The sequence below is a fragment of the Phodopus roborovskii genome, unplaced genomic scaffold (assembly GCF_943737965.1).
Source record: "Phodopus roborovskii unplaced genomic scaffold, PHOROB, whole genome shotgun sequence".
NCBI classification, from domain to species: domain Eukaryota; kingdom Metazoa; phylum Chordata; class Mammalia; order Rodentia; family Cricetidae; genus Phodopus; species Phodopus roborovskii.
The window spans coordinates 10,076,643-10,101,472 of record NW_026126571.1 but is presented as its reverse complement, the minus strand read 5'-3'; the positions used below and the strand labels follow the sequence as shown (position 1 = coordinate 10,101,472).

At 53.4% G+C, this 24,830-nt stretch overlaps 1 protein-coding gene across 1 annotated transcript in view; it reads right to left on the bottom strand.

Moving 5' to 3' along the window:
- Positions 1-7,050, bottom strand: part of Atoh8 (atonal bHLH transcription factor 8) — a 28,185-nt gene extending 21,135 nt beyond the window's left edge. Inside the window, exon 1 of the mRNA XM_051203062.1 lies at positions 6,165-7,050. Within this exon, the coding sequence (XP_051059019.1) occupies positions 6,165-6,929 (765 nt within the window). The 5' untranslated portion in view covers positions 6,930-7,050. The remainder of the gene's footprint in view (positions 1-6,164) is intronic.
- Positions 7,051-24,830: the final 17,780 nt, after the last annotated feature.

Genomic DNA, 24,830 nt, shown 5'->3' with positions numbered 1-24,830 from the left:
GTCCTGGTCAAATTGAAAAAAAACCACAGATTGAGCCCTTGTCCCTCTGACATGGCCAGAGTCTCTCAGAGCATTATCCTATTTGAAATCTGCCCCAAGTGAATGTCCCATATGCACATGAAGAAAGCAGGTGACATTCTGAGCCTCACATCAGTCATCTGAGACCTGGCTGAGGCTAGCAGCTCATCTGCCTGACACCCAAGGAAGGCACACAAATCAGGACACTCCTGTGCTAACCAAGGCAGCCATCAGGCAACAGCGGCGTTCAGATGGCTTACCCCTTCCCCTCCCCTATCCTGAGCTGGCTCCCTGGTTTATTCGGTTCCGTCTAGGCTATCCTGGTGCCAGGAGAGAGAGAGAGAACACAGTTGGTAAAGTGCTTGCCTAGCACACCTTGATAACCTGGGTTCAGCCTCCAGCTCTGAATGAACCAGGAGCAGTGGTTCACACCTGTAATCCAAGCACAGGGGAGGTAGAAGCAGGAGGAGCAGCAATTTGAGGTTATTCTCAGCTATCTATTGAGTTGGAGGTTAGCTTCATGTACATTAGACCCTGTCACAAACATATAAAACACACATATCACTCACAACAAACAACAAAATCCATAAAACAACTATCATCAATTTTCCTGGTGACTAAGCAGCCTTTGGCCCTCAACAGTTCAGTTACAACACAGCCTGGAGACACCTTGGCCTGGTTACTACCACAGAGTCTAGGACGCTGAGGTAAGATTAGGAAGAGCAGACTTAAACTCCAAGCACTGAAAGTAACATGATTTAGACCATATGCCTTGGCCGCTCTGAGCCTTAGTTTCCCCTTCATAGGTTAGGAAAAGCAACACCTGTGTTCCTCCCTGAGTCTTTTTATGTTCATTGGTGTTTTGCCTGCATGTCTGTGTGTGGGTGTCAGAAAGCCTGGGACTCGGGGACTGGAGAGTACAGTTCCAGGAGACCCAACACCCTTCCACAGGCAAACAAACAAAGCAAAACAAAACTATCATGCATATTAAAAATTAATAAACAATTTTAAAAAAGAAACCCTGGAACTCAAGTTATAGTCTTGAGCTGCCATGTGGATGCTGGCAATTGAACTTGGGTCCTCTGGAAGAGAGCCAGTGCTCACTGAGTCTGGAGGACATACACTGGTGTCCCCAAGGGCTGTCCCCAAGAGTTGCACCTTACCTCTATGAGCATCCACAGCAAGCCATAGGGCCCATCCACACACCACACTGCCTGCTTAGTCCCCTGCCTGGTCAAGAGCCTGGAGTGACAGGAGTAAGCAGGGCCACCTGGCCCCCACTCTTCACCTGGACTCCCCAGCTTCCGGAATGGTAAGAGGATCTCCTTCATGTTCATCCATGAGGCCTATCGGTGTCTGCACACATCTGTGCAGGCGTACACACACATGTTCCATGTGCATATGAAAGCCGGAAACTGATATCAGGTGTCCCTGATCACTCTCCACCTTAATTTTTGAGACAAGGTCTCTCCTGAACCTGGAGCTTGCTGGTTCAGCTGAACTGGACTAGCTATCAAGCTCCAGAGCACCCCGGCTTTCTACCTCCCCAGTGCTGGGATGATGGATGCATGCCAGCCAACCTGGCTATGACGGTGGGGGTTGAATTCAGGACTTCATGTTTGTACAGCAAGCATTTTACTGGGTGAGTTATCCCCCTTGGTCCTAGACTTTCAACTCCACAGAGGATCCGCTCTCTAGGCCCCCAAACATTCCATTCCTCCTCCACTGCCAAGCCAGACCCTCCCTGGACTCCTGAAAACACGCGCTGGCCTGTCTGAGGGCCTGGCTGTCCCTTGGACGTCTTCCCGACTTTAAAGAAGACCAAAGCCTTACAGGATCTGCTTCTTCACCAGAAACCTGGGCATCCCAACAGCTGCTTCTCAGAATGGGGTCACAGTGGCAAGTGTGTGTGTGTCGGGGTAGGAACAACATAAACAAAATAAGAATCTACCAGAACATCAGGAAAGCCTTGGAAGTCCTTTGCCCTCTGACAGTCCCTCAAGGGCAGTTCTCAGAGACCCTCAGAGCTATAAGCACATGATGTCCCTGCAGGCGGTGACATTCTAGATTCCTTCTGTATGAAGCTATCCTCTTGTGTCTGTGGGACAAGATTTGTGGGATGAACCCCTGATCTAGAGCAGTTCAATGTCCCTGCCAGGGTTACTTAGAAAGGTCCTGAAGATTCAAAGTCTCTACAAAATGAAGTAGGTCACAAGACCAACCTAGGGCCTCACAGAGCTGGAGGGAGACCCAGCCCACTTTCTATAAGTGTCCTGTCAGTGCAATGACAAGTAGTCCTATAAACGTATGACCAAAGATACATATCCACGTCACAGGAATCCCAGTAAACAGTCCCACTCAGAAGTGTGGGCCTGGGGGTAGGGAGAGTCCTGTGTGGAGCTTCCAGTGTAAGCAGGCTTAACCCCCTCTCCAGTCACTGTGGGGGTGCACAGACACTGCTGGGGGGGGCTGTGTCTCTATCACCTCAGAGGATTCGGGAGTCCAATGGAGGCTAAGCTGAGACCATCATCCCCATACCCTCCTGGGACCACTGTGAATTAATTAACCAGGTAGGTGCCCTGGAGACCGCCCCACCCAGGCCCACTGTGGAAGGCAGCCCTGGCCCCACCTTCTCCATGCCTCCTCCATGGGGACAGGCAGCCCTTAAGGGCCTATCACAGTTGGCTGCTGCCACGTCTCCACGGACATCAAGGAGCTACAAGGGAGAGAAGAAAGCACCCACAGGCTAGACATACCAGAGGTGGGCACAGCTGGAGGTCCTGCCAGGGAGCTGAGTCCCACAGCTCCTGTCCTCTACCCAATACTGCAGGCCTTCCCCTTGGACCCCTCCCACCTGGCAGGGAGCAGCCTGCACGTGGCCAGGCCCAGCTGCACACACATGGCCTTCACATGAGCAGCAAGGAGGGCTCGGGTGCAGCTGGGCTGGTGGCAAGAGCTGTGGTCTGACCGTCTGCCTCAGACCCCCTCTCCCCGGACCAGAGGACTCTCTCCCACCTGTATCTCTGCCAGCAGCCACACAGCCCCCTCCGCCTGCCCGCCTGCCCGCCCTTCCTGGTTGGGAGGGTAGCAGACTGCAATGACAGGCAGAGGCCTGACTGGTTCCCTGGGTGGACCAGCCAAGACGCAGAGCTGCTAAGCACTGGCCACTGGAAAGACTCACTAACCCTGATTCATCCCAGGCTCTGCGGCGACTGCACAGCTCTGCGACTGCACAACGCCACGATGCGTTGCCAAACTGGGAACTGAAGAGTGATGGCGCGTGGAGGCAGTACAGCGCAAAACCAAAACAGGGCGAGACCTCAGCCAGTTCACACATGCTTCCTGAGACCCTGGATCACCTCGTGTGACTCGGGTGCCCTGGAGTGATGACAGCGCCTACTTCACAAAACCAGCCGGAACACACAAGGGGGTAAACACCTAGCCTGGAACCTCCTGTGTGCTTATTATCGCACGACTGAAGGACTGGGATTGAACGATAGCTCAGTGGGTGCCTGCTGCCAAGCCCAATAGCCTGAGTTCGATCCCCAAGGCCCATGTGGTAGGAGAGAGCCAACTTCTGAAGTTGTCCTCTCTCTCTCTCTCTCTCTCTCTCTCTCTCTCACACACACACACACACACACACACACACACACACACAATTTAAAATTTCAAACGATCTGGGTGGGTATGGTGGTGTGTACCTTTAATCTCTGCACTTAGAGGAGGCAGAGGCAGGCAGACCTCTACAGACTCTAGACCAGCCTGGTCCATATAACAAGATCCAGGCCGACCAAGGCTAAATAAAGAGATCTTGTCTAAAAACTGTGGGGGGGGGAGATGGGGGAGTTAAAATAATAAAGACTCCACACTGTCTCGTCTTACAGAGCCCTGCTCAGCCCCGAGGCCCTTGCAGACGTTTGAGAAACTTTGTTCCTCTTGCTTACTGCCCCTTTGCGTGGAAGAGCTACCTATGGGGTAGGAGGAACATCATGATGCAACCTTAGCAGCTGAGCCCAGAGAGGACAGCTGACTGTCCACGGCCACCCAGAAAGGCCAGGAGGCCCGGGAAAGGAAAACGCTCCCTGTGACACAGTACTCCACCGACCAGTTGGATGCTACAATGGTGGAGACACGGAAGGCCTACTCAGCCCCTGGCTGTGTGTGTCTGTCCCTCTCAGACAAGAAGAGGTCCAGCAGCAGTCCTTCTAGGGAAAGGACAGAATGGTTAGGGCTACGGAAGGGCAACAGGAGGGCGTGTGTGTGTCCATGTGGTCTTCAAGTACATGCATACATACATACACTGAACTACATGTGTGCACATGTACATGTGCCTCTCTGAGAATGCGTGGGCTCACCTTCTGCAGAGACACGCTAAACTTGACTCTTCCGTGCAGAACTTGCCTCACAGATGGCAAAATGAAAGGAGACAGTAGTAACAACCTCGTCACTGAGAGTCTAGGGTTACCACTCAGTGGGAAGATTTCAGCCAGAGAAGACCTCCAGAAACTGCCGCCATCTCACCCCTGACTCAGATCTTGGCTGAGTCTCTTAGCTTCGCCTGGCCTCAGTATTGCTTACTACAAAATGGGTCTGTCCAATCCTGACAGGGACGTTAAGACTAAATAAAATAGGACGCCTTGTTGAAAGTCACAAAAGTCACAGGACACTAGAGGGGCACACAGGCATGAATGCCATCTCTGGCAAAGGCTGATGATGGAGGCTCTGGGCTCGTGGCTCCCCAGCTAGCAGTAAGTGAAGCCCTTCTGTCATCCTCCTGTCCTGAGAGAGGGACCACAAGACCCCCCCCCCTGCCAGCCTGGCACTGGGCAGGCATGCAGTCACAGCAGCTGGCCAGGGTAGAATGGATGGTTCCACAGCTCAGGGTAACAGCTGACGTTTGCAAGCAACGATAGCCACCCCACCTCATTGGTCAAACGTTTCTCCCAAACTCGGAAGAGACACTCAGGCTGAAAGGCCATCACGGCCACTTTTTCCTACGGGGTTCCATGTCCAATTCGCAGATGGACTAAGTCTTCATTGCCTGATCTTACCCACAGAAGGAAGAGAGTGTGAGTCAAAAAGATGTTTCCTGAAATGGTTTGTGACTGGCTTAAGCCCAGAGAGGTTGAGTAACTTTCCAGGAGACAAACAGCAGAACAAACAAGAAAATTCACCCATTAAAGCAGTTACACCCATCCCCCCCACTCTAACCCCTTACATGACCTGGACAGGAAGGCCCACACCACACCCCTTTTACATGTCACTTGTCCTAAGGAAACTAAACCCCAGGGGAGAGCCGAGCTTATCTTAAGTGGAATTGTCAACTGCTGCCCTCCACCATGGGTAATTCTCCGGTTAAGGATTGTTTTGCTTCCCCCAACAGGTGCTGCTAGGCCAGGGCAGTCCCCACCAGCACGAATGAGGAGCCCGTGACTCCTCCAGAACTCAGCTCTGCAGACCTCCCTAGAGGGAATGCTCCAAGAGGCAGCCCCCTGCGAGGAGGTGACCAGAAGAGGTGAGCAGGATCTCCTGGGAAAGTTCCCACAGACCAGTCCCTGAAGCTGTCCCTGGAGGGGCCACAAACTTGGAGCCCGGTCCTTAGGAGCTCCAGGAAGCTGGCAAGGGCAGAGATCCTAGAAGCAATCCGAGTGAACATGGAAGCCAGGGCCTGAGAGGGGCTCACGGGCTCCCCGACTGCCCTTTACATTGCAGAATCCCCCAGGAACGCACCTCTGCGGTGTTGTGCGTCTTAGTGCCACACACAGGGGGCCGAGACCCCAAGCCCACCGAATGTGCAGAGGTGAGAGGGCGTGCTCCGCTCCCCTCCCCTCCTCTGCCCTGCCAGGGGAAGATTCCCATATCCCCCCTCTGTATTCCCCAGCAAGCCCAAGGGATTCCAAAAGACAAATACTCGCTGCCATACAAGTCAGTCTCGCGGACAAGGTTAGCCCTCGGCAACACCGACCTGGGTGTCTCTGGACCAGAGATCCTTACTTAGCTTTGGCCACTTTGCAAACTAAGGTTCATGGCAACAATGATACCGCAAACCCGCCTGCCTTGCGGGATCCCCTTTATCCTGGCTCCAACCGTGGAGCCACTCACCCACCCACTCCTGACCCTGCTGCCCCGCGGCGGAGAGTGGGTACCTGCTTCCTGAGCGCCTCGAAGGCTGCGCTGATGGTGTGCACCCGCGTCCGCTCCCTGGCGTTGGCCAGGAGCCTCCGGGTCTGCTGCAAGGCTTTGATCTCCGTGGAGGCGGCGGTCGCTTCGCCTGGCCGTTTCCTAGGCGACGCGGAAGAATCTGGGTGGTTATTGTAAATTACGTGTGAAATTGACGAGTAGGAACTTTCCCCCGAGCGCGTGGGGGGCGCAGGGCGCACAGGGGACTCTCGTGGCGCCGCTGGGGGTTCGGGAGGCGCAGACGGCGTGGGGCGCGCGGGAGGGGCACACAGCAAAATGCGGGGACGCAGAGCCGGCTCGCGGTAGGGCTGCGCCTCTGGACGCCCGGGTGCCAAGCTCTGGGACGCGGGTGGCGGCGTGGGCAGTCCGGGCCCCACTGTGCCCAGAGCGAAACCGCGTTTGCGCGCGTCTGAGACCTCGGGCGCTCGGATGCCCCTGAGCTCCCTGGCTGTGTCCGTGCCTCCACCTGGAGGAACCGCCGGCGCCACGGAGGCTGGCACTGGGGTCGCGATCGGGAACGGCTGTGTCCTGTCCCGGAGCCCGTTGGTGGCGGCGGTGGCGCTGGCCGTGGCGCCGGGCTCGGGTGCTTCCAAGTCCAGTCGGAAAGTTTTATAGCCGTTCGCGCGCCGCACCGGCTCCTTGCCTTTCCGCTTGAGTTTCTTGAGGCCGTTCAGCTCTTTCACGCACACGGTCTTCCACGGCCCGTCCTCGAGGACCGGGATGTGCTTCATGGCGCGGACGGCGCCAGGCAGGGGCGTGGGACTGCCCGGGACGCGCGCCCGCTGCGATCGCTCTGCACGCCGCGCGCCTGGCTGCGCCCGGTGGCCGCCGCGCTCAGCGCCGCCTTGTCGCCGCGCTCTCTCCTCCTACCCTCCCTCCCCGGGTCCCTCCCTCGCTCCCCCACTCCCGGGGCAGCTGCGCCTCCGGCTCCGCGAAGCCTCGGAGACTGCCCGTTCCCCCAGGAGCGCTCAGAGTGTCATCAGAAGTCGCTGCCGCTCTGCCAGCATTTCAGCAGAACGCCCGCTGCGCTCCATCTGTGTTTGTTTAGCCTCAGTTTACACAGAAGCCCGGTTCGCAAGATCACTCAGCGCCGCCCGCCCGGAGAGGAGGCTGCTCCCGCCGCCGCCGCTGCCGCCTCCCCAACCCAGGCCGCCCGAGCCGCGAGCGCCTTTAAAGAAACAGGAAGCATTTTTCAAAACAGCTGGGCTGAGGGCCGCCTCCTTTGTCCGCGTGCTCTCGGCCTCCCCCCACCCCCAGGCCTTCTGCCGGAACCTGCCTCCTTCTGCTCGCCCTCCCCGCCCCCTACTCAAGTTAGGGGCGCGCCTCCTCTCCCCAAAGACAGTCGGCTCCCTCCATGCTGTCCTGAGCACGTGGCTGTTGACCGCCCTGGCCCTTCGCTGCCCAGCCTTATTGGGCTGGGGGTGACCTTCCCCACCCAGAACCTTCCCGTCTCCCTCCCACCCAAACTGTCCAACCGAGGGAGAAATCCCAGAGCTGTGCCTTCTGCTGGGAGTGGAAGGTAAGTGGGAGAGAACCCCAGAGTGCCTGGTCATTGTCATCCCAAACACTGCTGGAGCAGAGGTCCCAGGAACAGAAGAGGATGCGTTGACACTGGGAAACTGAGGTTCCAAAGTACACGGGAGGGAGAGGCGGGTGGATGCTTCTGGTTTAGCAGACCTAACATCTTTGAAGATCTGAAGTCAGCTCACCCTAGGTGCCCTGCTAAACCCAGATTTACTCATCTATGAAATGAGAAATCGGGAGCACATCCATGCTTGTCACAGGAAGACTTAAACCACTAGGCGCATGGGGTGCCCGCTCAACAGTAGCTGTGCTAATGCTATTGGCCAAGGCAGGCTGGCTTCTCCAGGAGGCCTAATGTCAGTGGTAAGGAGCAGAGTCCACTCTCCAGATCCCTGGCCCTGCGTTCCACGGGAGACACTTGTAGAAAAAAAGAGGCCAACCAGGAGGCCCTGAAGGAAGGCCCTCTCCGAAGACCAGACTGTCCCCTGAGCTTCTCTCCTCGCCGAGTTTTCCAGCGTTCTTCTTCCTTGAGGGGCGTGGTTAGTAAAAGGATTAAATGAGGCTTGCACATAGTATTTGAATGATGCCCAAAGTCAAGCGAATGGTGGCCCCTGGACGCACTGGCGTAGTGAACTGCGTCTCCGGATCTAGCCAGAGCTGGGCAGAGCTGCAGACTGGGTTGCCCTCGGCAGTTTGGAGTATGTCAGAAGCTTTCACGTTGTGGGATATCGTTCCTAAAGAGGCAGTGAGTGCTCTGGGGCTTCCCTATAAAAGCTGAATCCCAGCCCTTCCCTAATATCCCCCAAGAGGATGGAGAGGCCAGGTAGTCCCCTGGAATGGAAGGAGATGGAGCTGAGGCAGGGAATCACACCTATGCTCGGTAGATCTTGCCTCTCCCACCCCCTCACTCAGCCACCTCTCCCTCTGGTCAACTTGAGGGTCTGGAGTTGGCAACAGGCAAGCATCCCTTCCTTATCCGAATACTGTCTCTTTAGTGTGGAAGGGCGCTTGAAGGAACAGAAGAAAAATGTAAGTAACCTAACCAATGGGAAGAGTGCCTGTGATTGCATTCTCAGTCTACCGGGTCACAGAGGGCAGGATGAGGCCAGCTGCACACATCCCTGAGCAAAAAACCTGTCCCTTCCAGTACTCTGGATTCCCAATTGCTTCCTTGAGAAGCTGGGTAGAAACCGGCTGGGCAGCGCCCCCTGGTGGCACAAAACTTAGGAGGCTGACACCACACTACTGACCTCAAGAAGAGTAGCCCTATAAAGACAGTACGAAGAATTTCAGGGATCCATAGAGGTGCTGCGATGAAGAGGCTCTCAGTTCTCCATCTTTGCTTTGTATGAAATGACACAGATGCCCTCCAAGAAAAATCTATATCCTTAGCGAAACCTCCCTCCACTGACACAACCTTTTGAGGTTATACTGGGAGAGCATAATGATGTCTCTGGAAGGTTCCATATCCTTTAAATGGCTGTTCCATGGCCCAGGGGTTGAAGCTAGACAAGGAAGGGAAGGCAAATGCTTGGAGCTTGCACCACAAGAGAGACATGCTACCCAGCCAAGGGCTGATAAGTACCACCCCATAGGTTTCATATCCCTTGTATTCATGACCCGGGGAGGCAAACCCACACTACCCACAAGAAAACCAAGGCTTCCGTAGGAAGAAGTAGCCGGCAGACAGGGAGTGTGAGATGCTGTTTGTATCCAGGCCAGCTGACCCTGGAACCTGAGCTCTGAACTATTGTACTTCCTGCCTGGTGACCAGCCCCTGGCCCGTCGGTGGGATTGGTCTTTTTGACAGCTGGTTGACCCTTGCTTGTGCTTCTAGCCTGAGTAGAAGCTGGGGCCACAGGTCTCCTTTAGCCCAGCCTGATGTCTGCCTGGCTCCTTCCAGATCAGAGTCAAATGGCAGGGGCCCCACCTTGAGCAGTCTGGAGTCTCAGGCTCCAAGAGCCTGAACCACTGTAGCCATACACTTGTGTTTCTCTGTGCTGCCTAGTGGAACCTGTCCCACAGGTCCCTGACACACCAGAACCACCCATGAGGGCAGGACAGCTCTTCAGGAGGGGGCTCTGTGATTGCTGTCTTCTTGGCCACATAAGAAGGGACCTTAAATGCTTGCTGCATGAAGCTCTGCATTCCTGAACACAGAGTCTATTTCTGGCTGTTCAGATTGTTCCAAAGTGCCTGTGCCCCGCTAGAGAAATCGGGGCAGAGTGAAACTTAGACAGCCAGGTGCAAAGAGAACTCAATGCAAATGGGGCCTTTGTAGTTGTCTCACAGCAGCCATGCCCGGGGCCAGCTGGGGGTGAAAAGAAAGAACAGGGTCACCCTGGGTCCCTGTAAGTCTCTCCCTGCCATCGAGCCCCGGAGCCAGCCCCGGAGCCAGCACCGCCATCAGCCAACAGGACATTGCATCCGAGGATGAGCTATCCGTCCTCTTTGCACCTTCCTGCACCCCAGTGGCTGTGCAGCTATCACAAACCAAGGGTCTTGGGGATAGGACAGAGTAACAGGGCTCTGCAGGGGAGGAGGGAGGAACCTTTCTCGGAGACGCTGGGGTTCTAGCCCTGTCCTGGGTGCGTTCTGTCCTTAGTGAAGCAGATTCTCTAGAGAAGGGCAGTGGGGGTGGAGGACACACCCCTGACTCTCAAATTCAGAGGAACCCGAGAGAGGTAGGGTGCCATTCATCAGTAGAATATCTGTTCAGCATGCACAAGACTCTGGGCTTCATTCCTAGCATGGGGGAAGGGGAGAGGCAGGGTTGGCTGTTAAAGTGTAGGATGCATGTGTCATCGCCCTGCTCAAATCTTCCCAGCAACTTCCCTTTGCTCCAGTGTCTCGAGGACTTCTGCAGAGCCCTTCTCTCTGTGTGTTCCTGGACAGAGAGCAGCGGGTCTGGGCTGTCCCGTGATTCCTTAGGCTAATGTACCCTGGGAGGTGGCCCTGTGCTGTACAGGGACCAGTGATTCTGCTGGGGTCTAAAGGGGCACCACAGTTCCTCTGAGACCTTCTCCTGCTGTGATAAATTGAGCAGGAGACAATGGATGGAATCTATAGCTATTCATACTATGGGCAGATTCTGCCAGGTGCCATGATGGTGCTGGCTAGCAGGAGGAATTTGATGAAGTTCCTGCTGTCAGGAGCCCACATACTAATGGTAGGTAGTTCCCATCCATTCCTCTGAGAATCTGTCGTGCTGGGATGTTGTTCCCAAGGTCGGAGATACAGCGGTGAATGGAGGAAAAGCCCCTGACCTCAATAGAACTACCATCCTGGAGCAAAAGGAGCAGAGTCCTGGAGGAAGGCTGAGTCTGACCTTCTGTGAAACAGCTTGCTTCTGGAGGAGAGCAAGAAGGAGCCTGTGGTGGAAAGCTCTGGGGGACCTCTTGGAAAAACGAGCATCTGGGTCCGGCTGGAAGGAGGCAGGGTTTGCCTAGATGACCCATACCCCGGGCTTGCTCACCCTCTTCCTTCATGCCTATGCTGTATGTCCCATGATCACAGAGGTCTCCCCTGTCCGTCCATTTGCAGCTGGCCCCCTGACCCTGCTCAGTCTATAACCTCCCATGCCTCTTTTCCATCAGGTTTCATGGTCTGTGCTCCCCAGGCGGCAGCAGGAAGAAGCAGGTAGGAGCCCTGTCTGGGTAAACAAAGACCCTTGAGGCAGGTGGCGTGGAGCTACTCTAACAGCTGAGTTTTGCTAGGAAATGGTGGGCTCCCTGCCCAAGGCTGGCACACTGTCAGCCAAGAGGACATTTGGCAGATGAAGAGAGAGCAAGCAAGTCTCCAGGCACCCAGTTTCCCTTGGCGTGCCCCGCCCCCATCCTCCCCTGACCTCACTGCCACAGGGTGGGACCCATTGTGCATCCCTCTCTTTAGGGTCAACAATGGGGACACTCTGAGGGCCATAGGCAGGGAGGCTGTCAGCCCCTGCTGTGTATGCCTAGCAGGCCCTGTTTCAACCAGATGGTGGAGTCTGTCTACCCTCACGTCATGTGACCAGCAGGGATATGCAACACCCTCGTTTGTGTTCCTTTATTGGCTTGTTTGGGTTCTTGGTTATAGAAGAAAGAGAAGGGGGCTGCAGCGGTGACCAGTCAGTGGCTAAGAGCACTTGCAGCTCTTCCAGAGGACCCAGGTTCCATTCCTAGCACCCACATTCTGTTGCTCAGCACCCCCTGTAATTCCTGTTCCTGGGCATCCAGGGCCCACTTGAGGTCTCCTTAGGCACTGCACACACACACACACACACACACACACACACACGCACGCACGCACGCACGCACGCACGCACGCGCGCGCGCGTAAAATAATAAATGTTTTTAAAGGAAAAGGAAAGAAAAAGAAAAGCACAGACTATAATTCAGGGCTGGGGTTGGCTAAGCTGATAGAGAGCCTCGCACACCGGCAGCTCGTTCCATCCCAGTAACGCATAAACTAGGCACAGCGGTGCGCACATCTGTGAGCCCGGCACTCAGGACATGGAGGGAGGAGAATGAGAACACAAGGTCACTTTCAGCCAGACTTGTTTCAAAAAGAAGGAAAAGGAGGCTGGGAAGATGGCTCCGCTGTTAAGAGCACACGCTGCCCTTGCAGCGGACCTGAGTTCCCAGCTCAGCACCTACCACTGTAGCTTCAGGGACTCTGACAGCCTCTTCTGGTCTCCGGGCACACTACACTGGCGTGTACTCCCCACACAACGTATAAACGTAATTTAAACATTTTAAATAGGGACTAGAGAGATGGCTCAGACGTTAAGAGCATTTACTGCTCTTGAAGTGGTCCTGGGTTCCCAGCACTCCAGCCACTCACAACCATCGGTATCCCCAGTTCCAGAGGACCCAGCGCCCTTTCCTGACAGGCACGCATACAGCACCTACCCACACCCGGGGGGAACCACTCATACAGATAAATAAATCTAAAACATAATATTTTAAATAAAATCTTTTTTTTTTTTTTAAAGAAGGAAAAGTCTAATTGAAATCCTCAAGTCCCAGGGGCTCTGTACTAAACAGTGTCTGAATTTCTCACAGCTCTGAGCTGCATTCTCTTCCTAGACAGATCTGTACCCTGCCCCAGCCCCTGCACGGCTCAGCTCATCTGTAAACGGAGAAGCAGGAAGATGCAGAACCACAGACCTCAGACCTCCCTGAGATCCAGCAAACTAGGATTTGTGCTAAACCTCCCACCCCAGAGTGCAGCCCTGGGGGAAAGCACTCTGGAGACAGAAGCCCCAGGAACCTCTCCCACAGGCAGGGAAGGCTCAGGCCCCTGGAAATAGAGCGGATCAGCCAAGGAGGCAACCGGGGAGCCAGCAAGTGTCTCCTTAAGGCTGTGCGCTTCACGACCTAGTTGTCAACAGCCTAACAAGGCTAGACTTCAGCCGCTAACCTCCCGGGATTGGCTGCCAGTCTCCACCGCTGTACTCAAGGGCTGGATGGGAAACTACAGTGTGATGACTCCTTCCTTTTCATCTCCCTTCTTAAGGAAAACAACTTTCCACATTCCTTCACTGTGAAGTCTTCCCAAACCCATCTCCCCCAGTCTCTCAGAAAGAAGAGAGTAGGGCTTGGCTGCCTCTTCAGTGAGATTTCTAAAAAAGTCTCTGCTGATGGTGGCAGTCGGGGAACATGAGGGGGCAGAGGAGAGCTGACGCACTCTACATTTATTAGCACTGAGGAAAATTAATAAGGCATACCAGTGCAAGGCCCACTCCGTGGGCCCCGGGAAGCCCCAGGGACAGCTGGACATCTGGTGGTCTCTGCCCTGGCTGAGTCTTCAAAATACCTCAGCAGTTGCAATCCTAGATTGCCACCGCTGCAATGAGGTTCGTCCATGGTCATTGTCTTAATGTCCCAAGGACAAAGGTTTTTATCACGCATGCCAAATCTAATTGATTGGGAGGGGTGGCCTGACGCTCTATGTTGAAAAGGATTCTGAGGTATCTGGGTCCCTTGGGAGAGGCGGGCTGTAACTGATTGGTAGACGTCTGCCGTGGGTGAAAGCTGAGGAGTGTCAGGGTTTATACCATGTGCTGTTGGCCAAGCCTGCCGTAGTCCAACCCTCCCATATTATTGGTGGGGGAGACTGAATCCCAGAGCTGAGACTTCCCCGTCTTCTCAGGAAGCCAGCTGCTTTGGGTAAGTGGCACCCAGTCCTGACCTCAGGGCTACAGATGTCAGACCCAAGGGCTGTCTCCAAGAAACAAGGGCAATCAACAACTTGGGTGAGCTAGGTTAATTGCCCGTTTCCTGAAAACGACCGGCAGATGCAGTTGTCACCTTGAACTGATCAGTTGGATCAGCAGTTGTACATGGCAGGCCTTGACAGTCAACCTAAGACCAGAGTCAGTTTAGTCAGAACAGGATCTGTGGGAGGGACTAACTCAGGACAGTCAATGGAGTTGCCCAAACGGGATGACTCACTGTCCAGCGTATTTGGGTTGAGCTGGCCTAGCTGCTCTACACACGACTCCACCTCTGTGCCATCTCCTCATGCCCTGCCAGCCCAGCCCATTTCCTTCTCTCTCAAGTCTGACCTTGCTTCTCTTGGTAGAGAGGCCTTCTGTGGTATTCCGGGTTCCTCAGGCGAGCCTTCCGGGCCCCGCCACCCCTGCTGACCAGTCCCACTTCACGATGTCTGCCACAGCGCCAACAGGCAGCTTCCCACCTTTAAAACCGGGGACCCTGGGGCCTGAGATTGGAGAGAACTCACCTGACGTCGTCACACAGGGCAGATCCAGGGCGCCTGCCCTGGGTAAATACTTCCCACACTGTTCACCCCATTCCATTTACTCCTCAGAACAGCACAAATAGCTTCTGAGGATGCCCAGAGAAGGTCCTGAGCTAAGGTCTGGATGCCTGTTGAGGGTGTAAGGTGGGGTACTGGAAGGTAGCTAGGCTATGGGAAAGGATCCATGCAGTAGAAAGTGTAGCGCGGCTGTCCAGAACGCATCTCATTTCCAGACACTTGTCCCACCACGCCCTAGGAAATCCAGCCACCTCCTTAGGTCCTTAGCAGCCTCACCTTAGGCGGAACAATCTTTTATGTAGGGTGCTAGAGGAGAAACTAGCTCTTGCCTAAGAAATCCGCTGGTAGCGGGACAAGAGCTCAGGCTGTGGAGAGACAGCTCTGGCTCGCCAGTTAGGACCTCACAGATCAATCAAGTTTCCACACCTCTGTGGGCCTCAGTTTCCTCATTGGCCAAGTCAGGACTGAAAGATTACTGAGCCTCCCAAAGCTGTGCTGAGGATTAAAGAGCTCAGGGCCCAGGGTTACAGCTCAGGTACAGTGTAACACCACATACACTGGGTATGGTGGTGCATTCTGGTAACCCCAGCACCAGGGAGGTGGAGGTAGGAGGTCTGGGAGTTTAGAGCCATCCTCAGCTACATAGGGAGGCTAGCCTGTGTACAGGATACCCTGTGTCTCAAAAAGGAAAAAGAAGGATTAAGGACATTACTGGTGGGAAAGGCTTGGTGCGTGGTAACCAATCAGATTCTTTCCCTTTAGTGCAATGCTTCAGGGCCTTACCTCCCACACCTCCTCCAGGCAGCCTCCCCTGAACACTTGAGTCTATGTCTGCTCCCTGCTCTCGGAAGATTTCCAAGAAAATGTGCTTGTGCTCTGTACTGGGAGCCTTCTTTCTCAGTAGCAGGGTCCCCCCACTCCCTCCCACCAGTGTGCACCCCCCCACCTTGGAGCAGAGTACTCAGGGAGTACTGAACAAAGTGGCCAAAAGGATCTTGCGGCTCACCCCACTCCACCCATCTAACCCCCCCACCCCCCCTTCGGGTTTTCCAACTCCTTGTCTACTGTCCCTAATGCTTCTGTCACTGCATCTCTGGGGCTCTGTTTGCATGGGGGGGGGAGTCTTCATGCACACACACACACACACACCACACACACACACACACACACACACACACACACATACACACAGCCCAGAAAGCATCCAGTTGCTCCGGGCCGCCTGCCAGCGATTGAGTGACCTGCAGCTTCCTCCCCAAATCACATTCCACTGGCACAGATCTTGCCCTGCCTGACGCCAGCCTCCCAACTCGCCCCCAGAGCAAACATTTCCAGTTGGCAGCCTGGCCTTGTTTTTCTGAGGCCCTAATTCAGTCTCCCTTGTAGAAAACAGAAAACAAAATGCGTGGGACCGAAAACTGCAACAAAATAAACTTTAAAAAGAGAGGGCTGGAGGGTGAGGGCTTTGCTCCAAGGCACATGGAAAAATATAAGCTTCAGGGGGTGCAAGGCGTTTTAAGAAGCAAACCCATATGCTGCCCATCACCCCGCCTCTCAGGCTGGCTTGGAGGCTGAGACCAATTCATTCAGGCTGCTGCTAAAGACAACTCTGTTCTCATTCATAGCTGAGTTATAGGAGAACAGGAGAGACAGATTACAAGAAGCTGGAGACTGAGGAGGAGGAGGAGGTGGCCGGCTTTGCACTGGTGTTTGTTCCAAAGGGGAAATTACAGGAAGAAAAATAAACACAGCCCGCCAGATTTGAAGGCCAGATCGTGCAGCATCGGAGTGCTAGCTGGGACAGGGTGTGTGCGCGCTTGTGTTAGCGTGTGTACATGCCTGTGGGCGCCACTGGGTTTGCCTTCTCAAAATAAGGGCTGCTCAGTGGAAAGATGTCATAAGCCAGGCTGGGGCGGCCAGGGAGGGCTGAGGCTGCCGCCCAGGCCTGCTCATGAGGTCAGGCAAAGGCCAGGTGTCAGAGCAAGGGAGTGCAGCCAGGGCCTGTTAGCCAAGGGCCAGGGCGTGTGGGGACAGGGTTCGGAAGGTCGGTGCCTATGGGGTCCTTCCTTGGGGAAGAGGGCGGCTCAGAGCTTCACCAAAGGATGTGGCCTGGGGACAGGGTGCTCATCTCCGTCCTTAGGGGGTGGCTCTGGAGATGAGAGGCAGGGTGGAGGGTGAGGAAGTGGAGAGATGGAGAGGTGGGTCAGCAATCCACAGAGTGACTGCAGACAGACACGGATGTCATCAGTACACGGATGTCATCAGTACACGGATGTCATCAGTACACGGATGAGCAGAGCGACCAAAAAGGTTATGGTCAGGAACCAGCCTGGACACTCAGGTGAAGGTTGCCTCCCCTCCATCCAAGCCAGAAAGCTTGTCCTACTTTAGGGAACAGGGACACAGGAGAAGCTGAGCTGGTCAAGAGAGCGGGAGAACTCTGAGGTAGGCGAGAGTAAACACGGTGAGGGCCCAGGTAACTTCCCCTTCCGCCGGGGTGCCAGGAAGACCCTGGCAGTGAGGAACAAGATGAATGAGGTCTCTGGGTGAGGGGCTTGGTGGAGTTTGAAGTGGCTGTAGGGACCGGGCGATGGAGTTTGAAGTGGCGTGGCTGTAGGGACCGGGCGGTGACCAATAGAGGTTGATGGAGCAGGAATCCACTCATGTACAACAAGGAGAAAAGCCAGTGTCTCCCAGAGGGATAGCATGATAGGACCACCTGGGGTTGTGTCCACATTGGCTGTGTCTTCCTGCCCTTAATCCGGCCCGGTGGGTTGGGCTTCATCTAACTGGAGCTTCAGATGGCCAGCCTGGAAGCTTCTCTTCGCCCAAGTAAGGAATTCACCCCTGGGAGAGGCTGACAAGTCTTTGGCCCTTGGCCCTTTTCTAGTTGTTCGCCAGACCTAGGAGCCCAAGGACTTTCTACTTTCCTCTCACAATCTGTAAGCAAAGTAGTTCACAAACGTGTCCAAAGGAAATCTTTACCCAAACTCAAGACATATCTTGTGCCAGAGAAGGAGTCTCTCCTGGCCTGGGGTGGGGGTGGGGGGTGTTGGAAGAACCCTGAAAAGTTGGTCAACTAGCTTTCAAGTTCACTGTATTGTGGGAGCCCCCCAGGAGTATTTTTGTAAACTGTCCCCTTCCGTTCACTCTGTCATGTCTCAGAAGGACAAGTCATCTCTCTAAATGTCCTCCAAAAGTCTCTTTTTGAAAATGTGTTGTGTATGTATATGCGTGTCCGTGTGAGCCTGTGGGGTTCAGGAGTCAATGCTGGTCTCTCTTGCCTGTTCTTGAGGCAGCTGTCTCTCGCTAAAACGGGAGCTCACTGAGTCAGCCAGGCTGACTGGCCAGCAAGTCCCAGGGACCTGCCTGTCTCTCCCTCCCCTGTCTTTTGTTATTGGTGGGTACCCCCTCCAGGGGTTCTAAGGATTTGAACTCAGGTCTTCATGTTCGTGCGGCATTTGACCAATGACATCTCCCCAGCTCCCAAATGTCCATGAATCAGCCTTTTGAACTGAAGGGTTTTCTACATGCAAATGGTACCATTTATCCAGTGTGACCACCTTCAGGTTGGCCTGAGTCCTCCTGTGATGGTCCTACTGGTGTGTGAGATCTTTCTTGCTTTCTAGCACAAGATGTCCTGGGCTTATCTTACTCAGTGGAAATAGGCAGTTCTCCAGGAAGCGTCACTCCTTCCTGTGGGAGAGAATACTTACAGACCACGGGCAGACAGGCATTCCATGTTCTCAGAGACTGTATGTGTTCCCTGCGTCTTGGTTTTCTCCAAGAAGAATTTGCATTCGGGACAGGACCACCCAAAGGATGTGACATTATGCAACTAAGTGTGACTCTCCAGATCTGAGGCCGTCAGTCCTGAGAGGTAATCTTTGTCTGGTTGAAGCCACCTCTCCTGCTCCCGGAGACTAACCTTGGTTCCAGGGTCGGCCGTCATACACAGCTTCTTTTGGATGAAGTACTGTAATGTGAGGGGCTCAGTCACTAAAATTATACCTCCCAGGAGCTGGGTTTCAAAGCTAAAGTTCTTCCAGCAGCAAGATGAAAGTATTTTTTAATATTACATGTTTTATTTTAAGATCTTTTATTAATTTATGTGTATGAGTGTTTGGCCTGCATAGATGTATGACCATCTACCTCACTGGCCCAAGGTGTTTTAAATGCAGTGTGTCAGGCAAACTTGTAAGCACACACACTGTCAAAGAGAAAGTACTGGGAACAGTACAAATTCAAACTACTGCCCATCTGGAGACCCCGTGTGCGCCAGTGGAGCTTCCGGAAGTTCTCCCATGTCCTGTCGGTGTGAGATGCTTGATACCCGCTGTATTAGGGAACAAAGTCAGGGTGATGGGTGGTAACTGTGCCTGTAATTCCGGTCTGTGGCTCTGCAAGAGCCAGGCCAGCCTAGGCTACATAAAACCTAAAACAAAAGAAGCAGAGGACCAGGCAAAGACAGTGATGGTGAAGGGGAAGAAGACAGAGAAGAAGGGAGTAAGAAAGGGGGAAGGCAGGAGGTAGCGCCAGGAGTACAGTACCAACTATGAACCCTAATGGCCTGGGCTCCATTCTAGGAACCTACATGGTGTGAAGAGAGAGCTGACTCCTGCAAACTGCTCTCTGGCCTGCACACATGTCCGTACACATACAAATAAACAAACGTAAGAGAATGCATGGGTGTTGTGGCACATGCCTCTACTCCCAGCACTCAGGAGGCAGAGCTAGGAGAATCTCAGTGAGTATGGTGGTCTTTATAAATAGTAAGTCCCAGGCCAGAGACCTTCTCTTAGAAAACCAAAACCAAAGAAGTGATGATGATGATGATGATGATGATGATGATGATGATGATGGAGAGGGAGACGGGGAAGGCAGGAGGAAGCGGGCCGGGAGTGGAACGCATAGCCTGTGTGAGGGTGTGGCTAACTTTCCCGGCACCGCAGAAGCAGCACACACCAACCCCACAGAAACACGGGTAGCATCAGCCTTGCAGGGAGGAATTCCCAGTTGCAAAAGGAGCCTCCAGATGAAATAAGGAGTCTGTGGGTGGATGCGTCCAGTGATGATACACAGCACAAGGCACATGCAAGCCAGAAGAGGACACGGGGAGCTATGTGAACCCAGGACATCAAGAGTCTCACATGCTCTTCCCACGTCTGAGGCTGTTCTGGGACCAGCTGGCTCTCTGTCACAGTTGATGAGGATGGCCATATGTGTTCCTGTATGTGTGCCTCTTTCTCCCTTTAAAATTTAGGTGAGGCTATGGAACTCACACTAGGCAGTGTGTTATAAGCAGAAGAGGCTCGTGCCAGCCTTCTGCAGACAGACTTCCTCGGAATTGCTGTGCCATTGTCCAAATGTCTTCTTCCTGCCTCTGCAGCCATGAAGCTCACGCCACGTGATCCTTCATGATGACCACGGCTTGAAGTTTTCCCTTCTCACCTGGGGGTCAGATCCAGTGTGTCTAAGAGCAAACCCTGAGGGCTGCAGAGCTGGCTCGGTGGTTAAGGGCGCCTGTTGTACATGCAGAGGAGCCAGGTTTGATTGTTAGCATCCGCGTGGCATCTTGCAATGAGCTGTAATTCCAGTTCCAGGGAATTAAACCCCATCTTCTGACCTCCGTGGCACATAGACACCCACACAGGCAGGTAAAACACCCATGAATATAAAGTAACAAAATTTTAGAAAAAAAAAGAAGCCCGGATTGATTTAACTTCAAAGAATTAGAGTTGTCTCCAAAATACAGTGTATCCTAGACTAAATACTTCCACTGCATCTCTTCCTTTGTGAATTCGTGCTCGCGGGCGCACATGCATGTGCGTGTGTGCCGTGCCAGTGTACATGTGTGGGGATCAGAAACCAGCTCCATCACGCTCCACCTTCTTTCTCAAGATGTGGTCTCTCACTGTCCCTGCAAGCCTGGCTAGCTGGCAAGCTCTGGTGATTTGCCTGTCTCTGCTCTTCCAAATATTGTAGCACTCACCGCCATGCCGGGCCAGGTTTCAATATGAGACACCGATAAAGAGCTATACAAGTGCTGGGGATCCAAACCCTGGTTCTCGCGCGTGCATAGCAAATGCCTTACCGGCTGAGGCCTATCCCCAGACAGCTGCCGCCTCTCTCCCTACTGCTTCCCTCCGCCTTGCCCTCCCCCTCCCCCTCCCCCTCCTTCTCTTATTCTCTCTCTGCCTATTTTTATGGTCTGCTCCATCCTCTCTTCCCCCTGGACTCCAGGATGGTTTGGTCTTCGTTTGAATCCTCTTTTGGTTTCTGCTCCCACAACATTCTTGCATGCTCTGCACTCTCCCATGCCCTAAGCTCTGCTTTGCAGCCCTGCCTCTGACAGCCTCGCTCTCCGTCTTCATTTATAGAGGCAAAGAAAGACCCTGGGCTCTTGCTCTTCTCTTCATGCAACATGGATTATCAGACAAATGGATCCCAAAGAACTCTGGCAAAGGAGACAAGGGTATGGCATTACATGACACAACACTTAGCACCTGCTCCAGGATGTGGGCAGGACATGGCCACCTGGGAAGAGGCTAGGAGCAAGCATACCTTCGACCACCCCCCACCCCCGCCCCAGAGCGGAGAGATGGGAAGGATACAGGATGCATTTGGTTAAGCATGAGATCATGTTAACCTCCTGTCTCTAAGATGCTAAACATCTGGCCGAAACAAGAGCAGTGTGACCGAACATCTGGATACTCGCTCTGCACAGCATGGAACAGCTGCACGCTTGGCAGCATCTGCGTGAGTAACTGATGGGGGTCTTTTCTGTGTACTCAACATCACATTCATGCTTTCCTTTCCTTGTAACCAAAAACCAGACCTAAACGGTTTTACATTTTAAAAGGGAAGTGCTCAGCTTACTGGGCTAAGGAGCCCCAGGACAAGGTGGCTCTCAGTAAGTGTTAATCTAGTACTGAGTACGTGCCCCTGGACTCTGTTTCTTACTTTCCTGCAGTCACCTTTACCGCCTCCCCGCCCCAGACAAGGTCCCCTGGGTGGTCCCACATAGGCTACCAGAAGCCTGTTCCTGCTCACATCACAAACGCGGGATCATTATCCCAGCATTCCTAGTAAAAGTCTCAACGCCTATTCTGATTGGACAGGACTGGGTCACACACCCCAGTGAATCCAGTCACTGCTACCAGAGGTTCCGGAATGCTGGCTTAGTTGTCTGCTCCAGTGGAGAAGCAGATGGAAGAATCATCTTCAGAACTCCCAGACGGGGAGAGGATCATCGCGGTGGTACACCTCCTGCCAGGCATGGGGTGCATGAGAAACAACGAGCATAACCACTAAAAGGGGCACCCAGCACCGGAGGCCGCGGGCTGACTCTGCCCTTGTCGCTTTCAATTTTCTAAAATGTATTTAGCTAGCTGATTTGCAGGCATGCACGTGACATGGTACATGTGTAGAGATCAGAATGCAACTCACACGAGTTGCATCTCTTTTCACACTTGTGGGACCTGAGGATCGAACTCACATCATCTAGCACGGTATATAGCAAGTACTTTTACCCACTTAGCCAATGGTTCTCAGTCTTCCTAACGCTGCGACCCTTTAATACAGTTCCTCATGTTGTGGTGACCCCCAACCATAGAATCATTTTGTTGCTACTTCATAACCGTAATTTTGCTATTGTTTTGAATCATCATGTAAATATCTGATATATAGGATATTTGATATGTGACCCTCCCAAGGGGTGGCGACCCACAGGTTGAGAACCACCACTGCACTAAGCTATTTTACGGGCCTGACCCTGACCTTCTAAACCCCCAAGAGCGGTGTACCTCATTCCACCATGCACCCCAGCTGTACCGTTTGTTGCCTCAGTGCCGGCCCTGACTACAGAGCAGACTACCAGGGATCTGAGAGTGGTTTAGCTGGAGGAACTGGCTTGGGGGCCCACGCTCATCCGAAGGCTTTGCTGGGCTGGAAGATCTGCTTCTACAATGGCTGTGGGCAGAAGGTCCCGGCCCCACCCCAAAGGGCTACTGTTTTATATATGCCTCACGGCCCTTGAGCCTGATTTTCTTTATTTTACTTACGTAGTTTGCTTGTGTATCTATGTGTGTGCTGGTTCCTGAATGTGTGCAGGTGTGCGGGTGGGTAGGTATAGAAGCCAGAGGTTGAAATTAGTTTGCTTACTCAATTGCTTCTATCTTATCAGGAAGAAAATGAGTGCATGTGTATTACATTTTCCCTTTGTGGGCACATAGCACCGTACACATGTGGTGGTCAGAGGACAGTCCCAAGGACTGTGCACAGGTCATCGGGTTCAGAGGTCACGTTTACCCACTGAGTCAACTTGCTGGCTCCTTGCTATCATTTTTTTAAGGTAAAGTCTCCCAATAAAGTTGGAGTGTGCTGCTTTGGGTATGTCTGTCTCCACCTCTCCAGCACTGGGTACGCAGCCATAACTGGCCTTACACGGTGCTGAGCATCAAACTCAGGTCCTAATGTTAACACGGTAAGCATCTCCCCCTTAGTTGGGTCTTCTCTCATAGTGTTAGATATAAACCTTTCCTGGAAAACCTCACCCAAAAAATTCCACATCATACTCCCAGGAGCACATGGCAGGCTTAGCGGTCTCTGGACTGCTAAGGATCTGGCCTCCAAGGATCTTATCTATGACAGATTTCTAGAGGTAGCCATCCTGGGGTGAGAGCCAGGAAGGCTCATGGTCAGGTCTAGCAAGGCTGTTTAGGTTCCCCTGTGTGCTTTCCTATCCTCTCTTCTTCCTAACGGTCGTCTCTTCTTTACCCTCCTCTGTCCTAGTTTCTATTTGTTCCTTTTTCTTTTTTTTTTTTTTCAAAGATTTATTATGTATACAATGTTCTGTCTGCATACCAGAAGAGGGCACCAGATCTTATTATAGATGGTTGTGATCCACCATGTGGTTGCTGGGAATTGAACTCAGGACCTCTGGAAGAGCAGCCAGTGCTCTTAACCTCTGAGCCATCGCTCCAGCCCTATTTGTTCCTTTTTCATTGAGGTTAATTTTATTCTGGATCCATGAGCATTCAAAAATAAATAAATAAATAAATAAATAAATAAATAAATAAAAGCACTACATTGCCTGGACTCCCTTGCAGCTAGCTAGATGTAGCTATGGTAAGACATATTCTGCCCAGTGATAAGGCTAAGGAAGCTGGGTGATAGCTCACACTGGGGTCCTTACAGTAAGGACAGTACTCTCCACCATACCCCATCCTCTAACCTGGTGCTTAAAACAGGGGCTGAGTGTGGTGGCACATGCCTTTCATACCAGGACCCGCTAGATATAGGAGAGGCCGACAGAACTCTATAAGTTCAAGGCCAGCCAAGTCTACAAAGTGAGTTCTAGCTCAGTTAGGGCCACACTGAGACTCTGTCTCAAAACAAAAGGCTGGGGAGGATGTGTTAGAAAGCAGAAGACCGAGTTTTCACACTAACACTAGACTCCCTACAGCTGTTAGGCAGTGAAGGTCCTGTCTTGTGTGAGCCACTCTTACTGTGGGGTCTGGTGTTAACCTTAGCCCAACTCTATCTTCCTTCTACTGCTGCTCCTCCTCCTCCCCTCCCTCCTTCCTCTTCCTCCTCCTCCCGATTCTCAGACTCCATGATCCCTTGCTTCTGTCTACTCTGCAGCTCACTAACCCTCTCTGAAGTGACAAGTGGCAAAATTGTTCTGCTCAGGACACAGGTAGGCCTCCTGCCTGTATGGGCATGTCCCTATCCCAAAGGCTCGGCCCTGCCAGGGATGTATCTTCATCTACAGGAGTCCCTGGCCATATTCGGCTATGTGCCCTGACGGTGCCCTGCTCCCTGGGAGGGGACAGAGGGCCAGCCAAAGTGCCAACCCGAGGCAGCCTCTCCTGTGGCTGATGCCAGTGCCCAACTATGCCTATGGCTCTGTAGTTGACTGCAGTGACGTCTGGAGTTGGATGCTAGCCTGGGCTAGAGACCATCTGGCTGTGCCCTCTGGCTTCCCCAGAAGACAGCACTCTTGGTTGTCTGGACAGTTGAAGCCAGCCTCAACTGAGAGCCAGCCACAGCTATCACCCTTCAGCCCCAGTGCCAAGCTGCCCAGGTGAGCGATAGCGGCAAAGAGCAACCTCCTACAAACCACCGTGCAGGCCGCTGTGGCTTCTCCTCCTAGCCCTCCTGCCAGCCTTTTGTCCCCGATCAGCTCTCATAGTGACAGATGGTGCCCTGAAGCCAAGCCCTGGGCTGGAGCCCAGAGGGACCATGTCAGCTGTGCCCGGGTTCCCCTTTCATGCTCCGGCCTAGGGCGGGGGCAGTCCTAGCTCTTCACCTGGCTCAACAGGGCTTAGCAGGCTGGGGGCAGA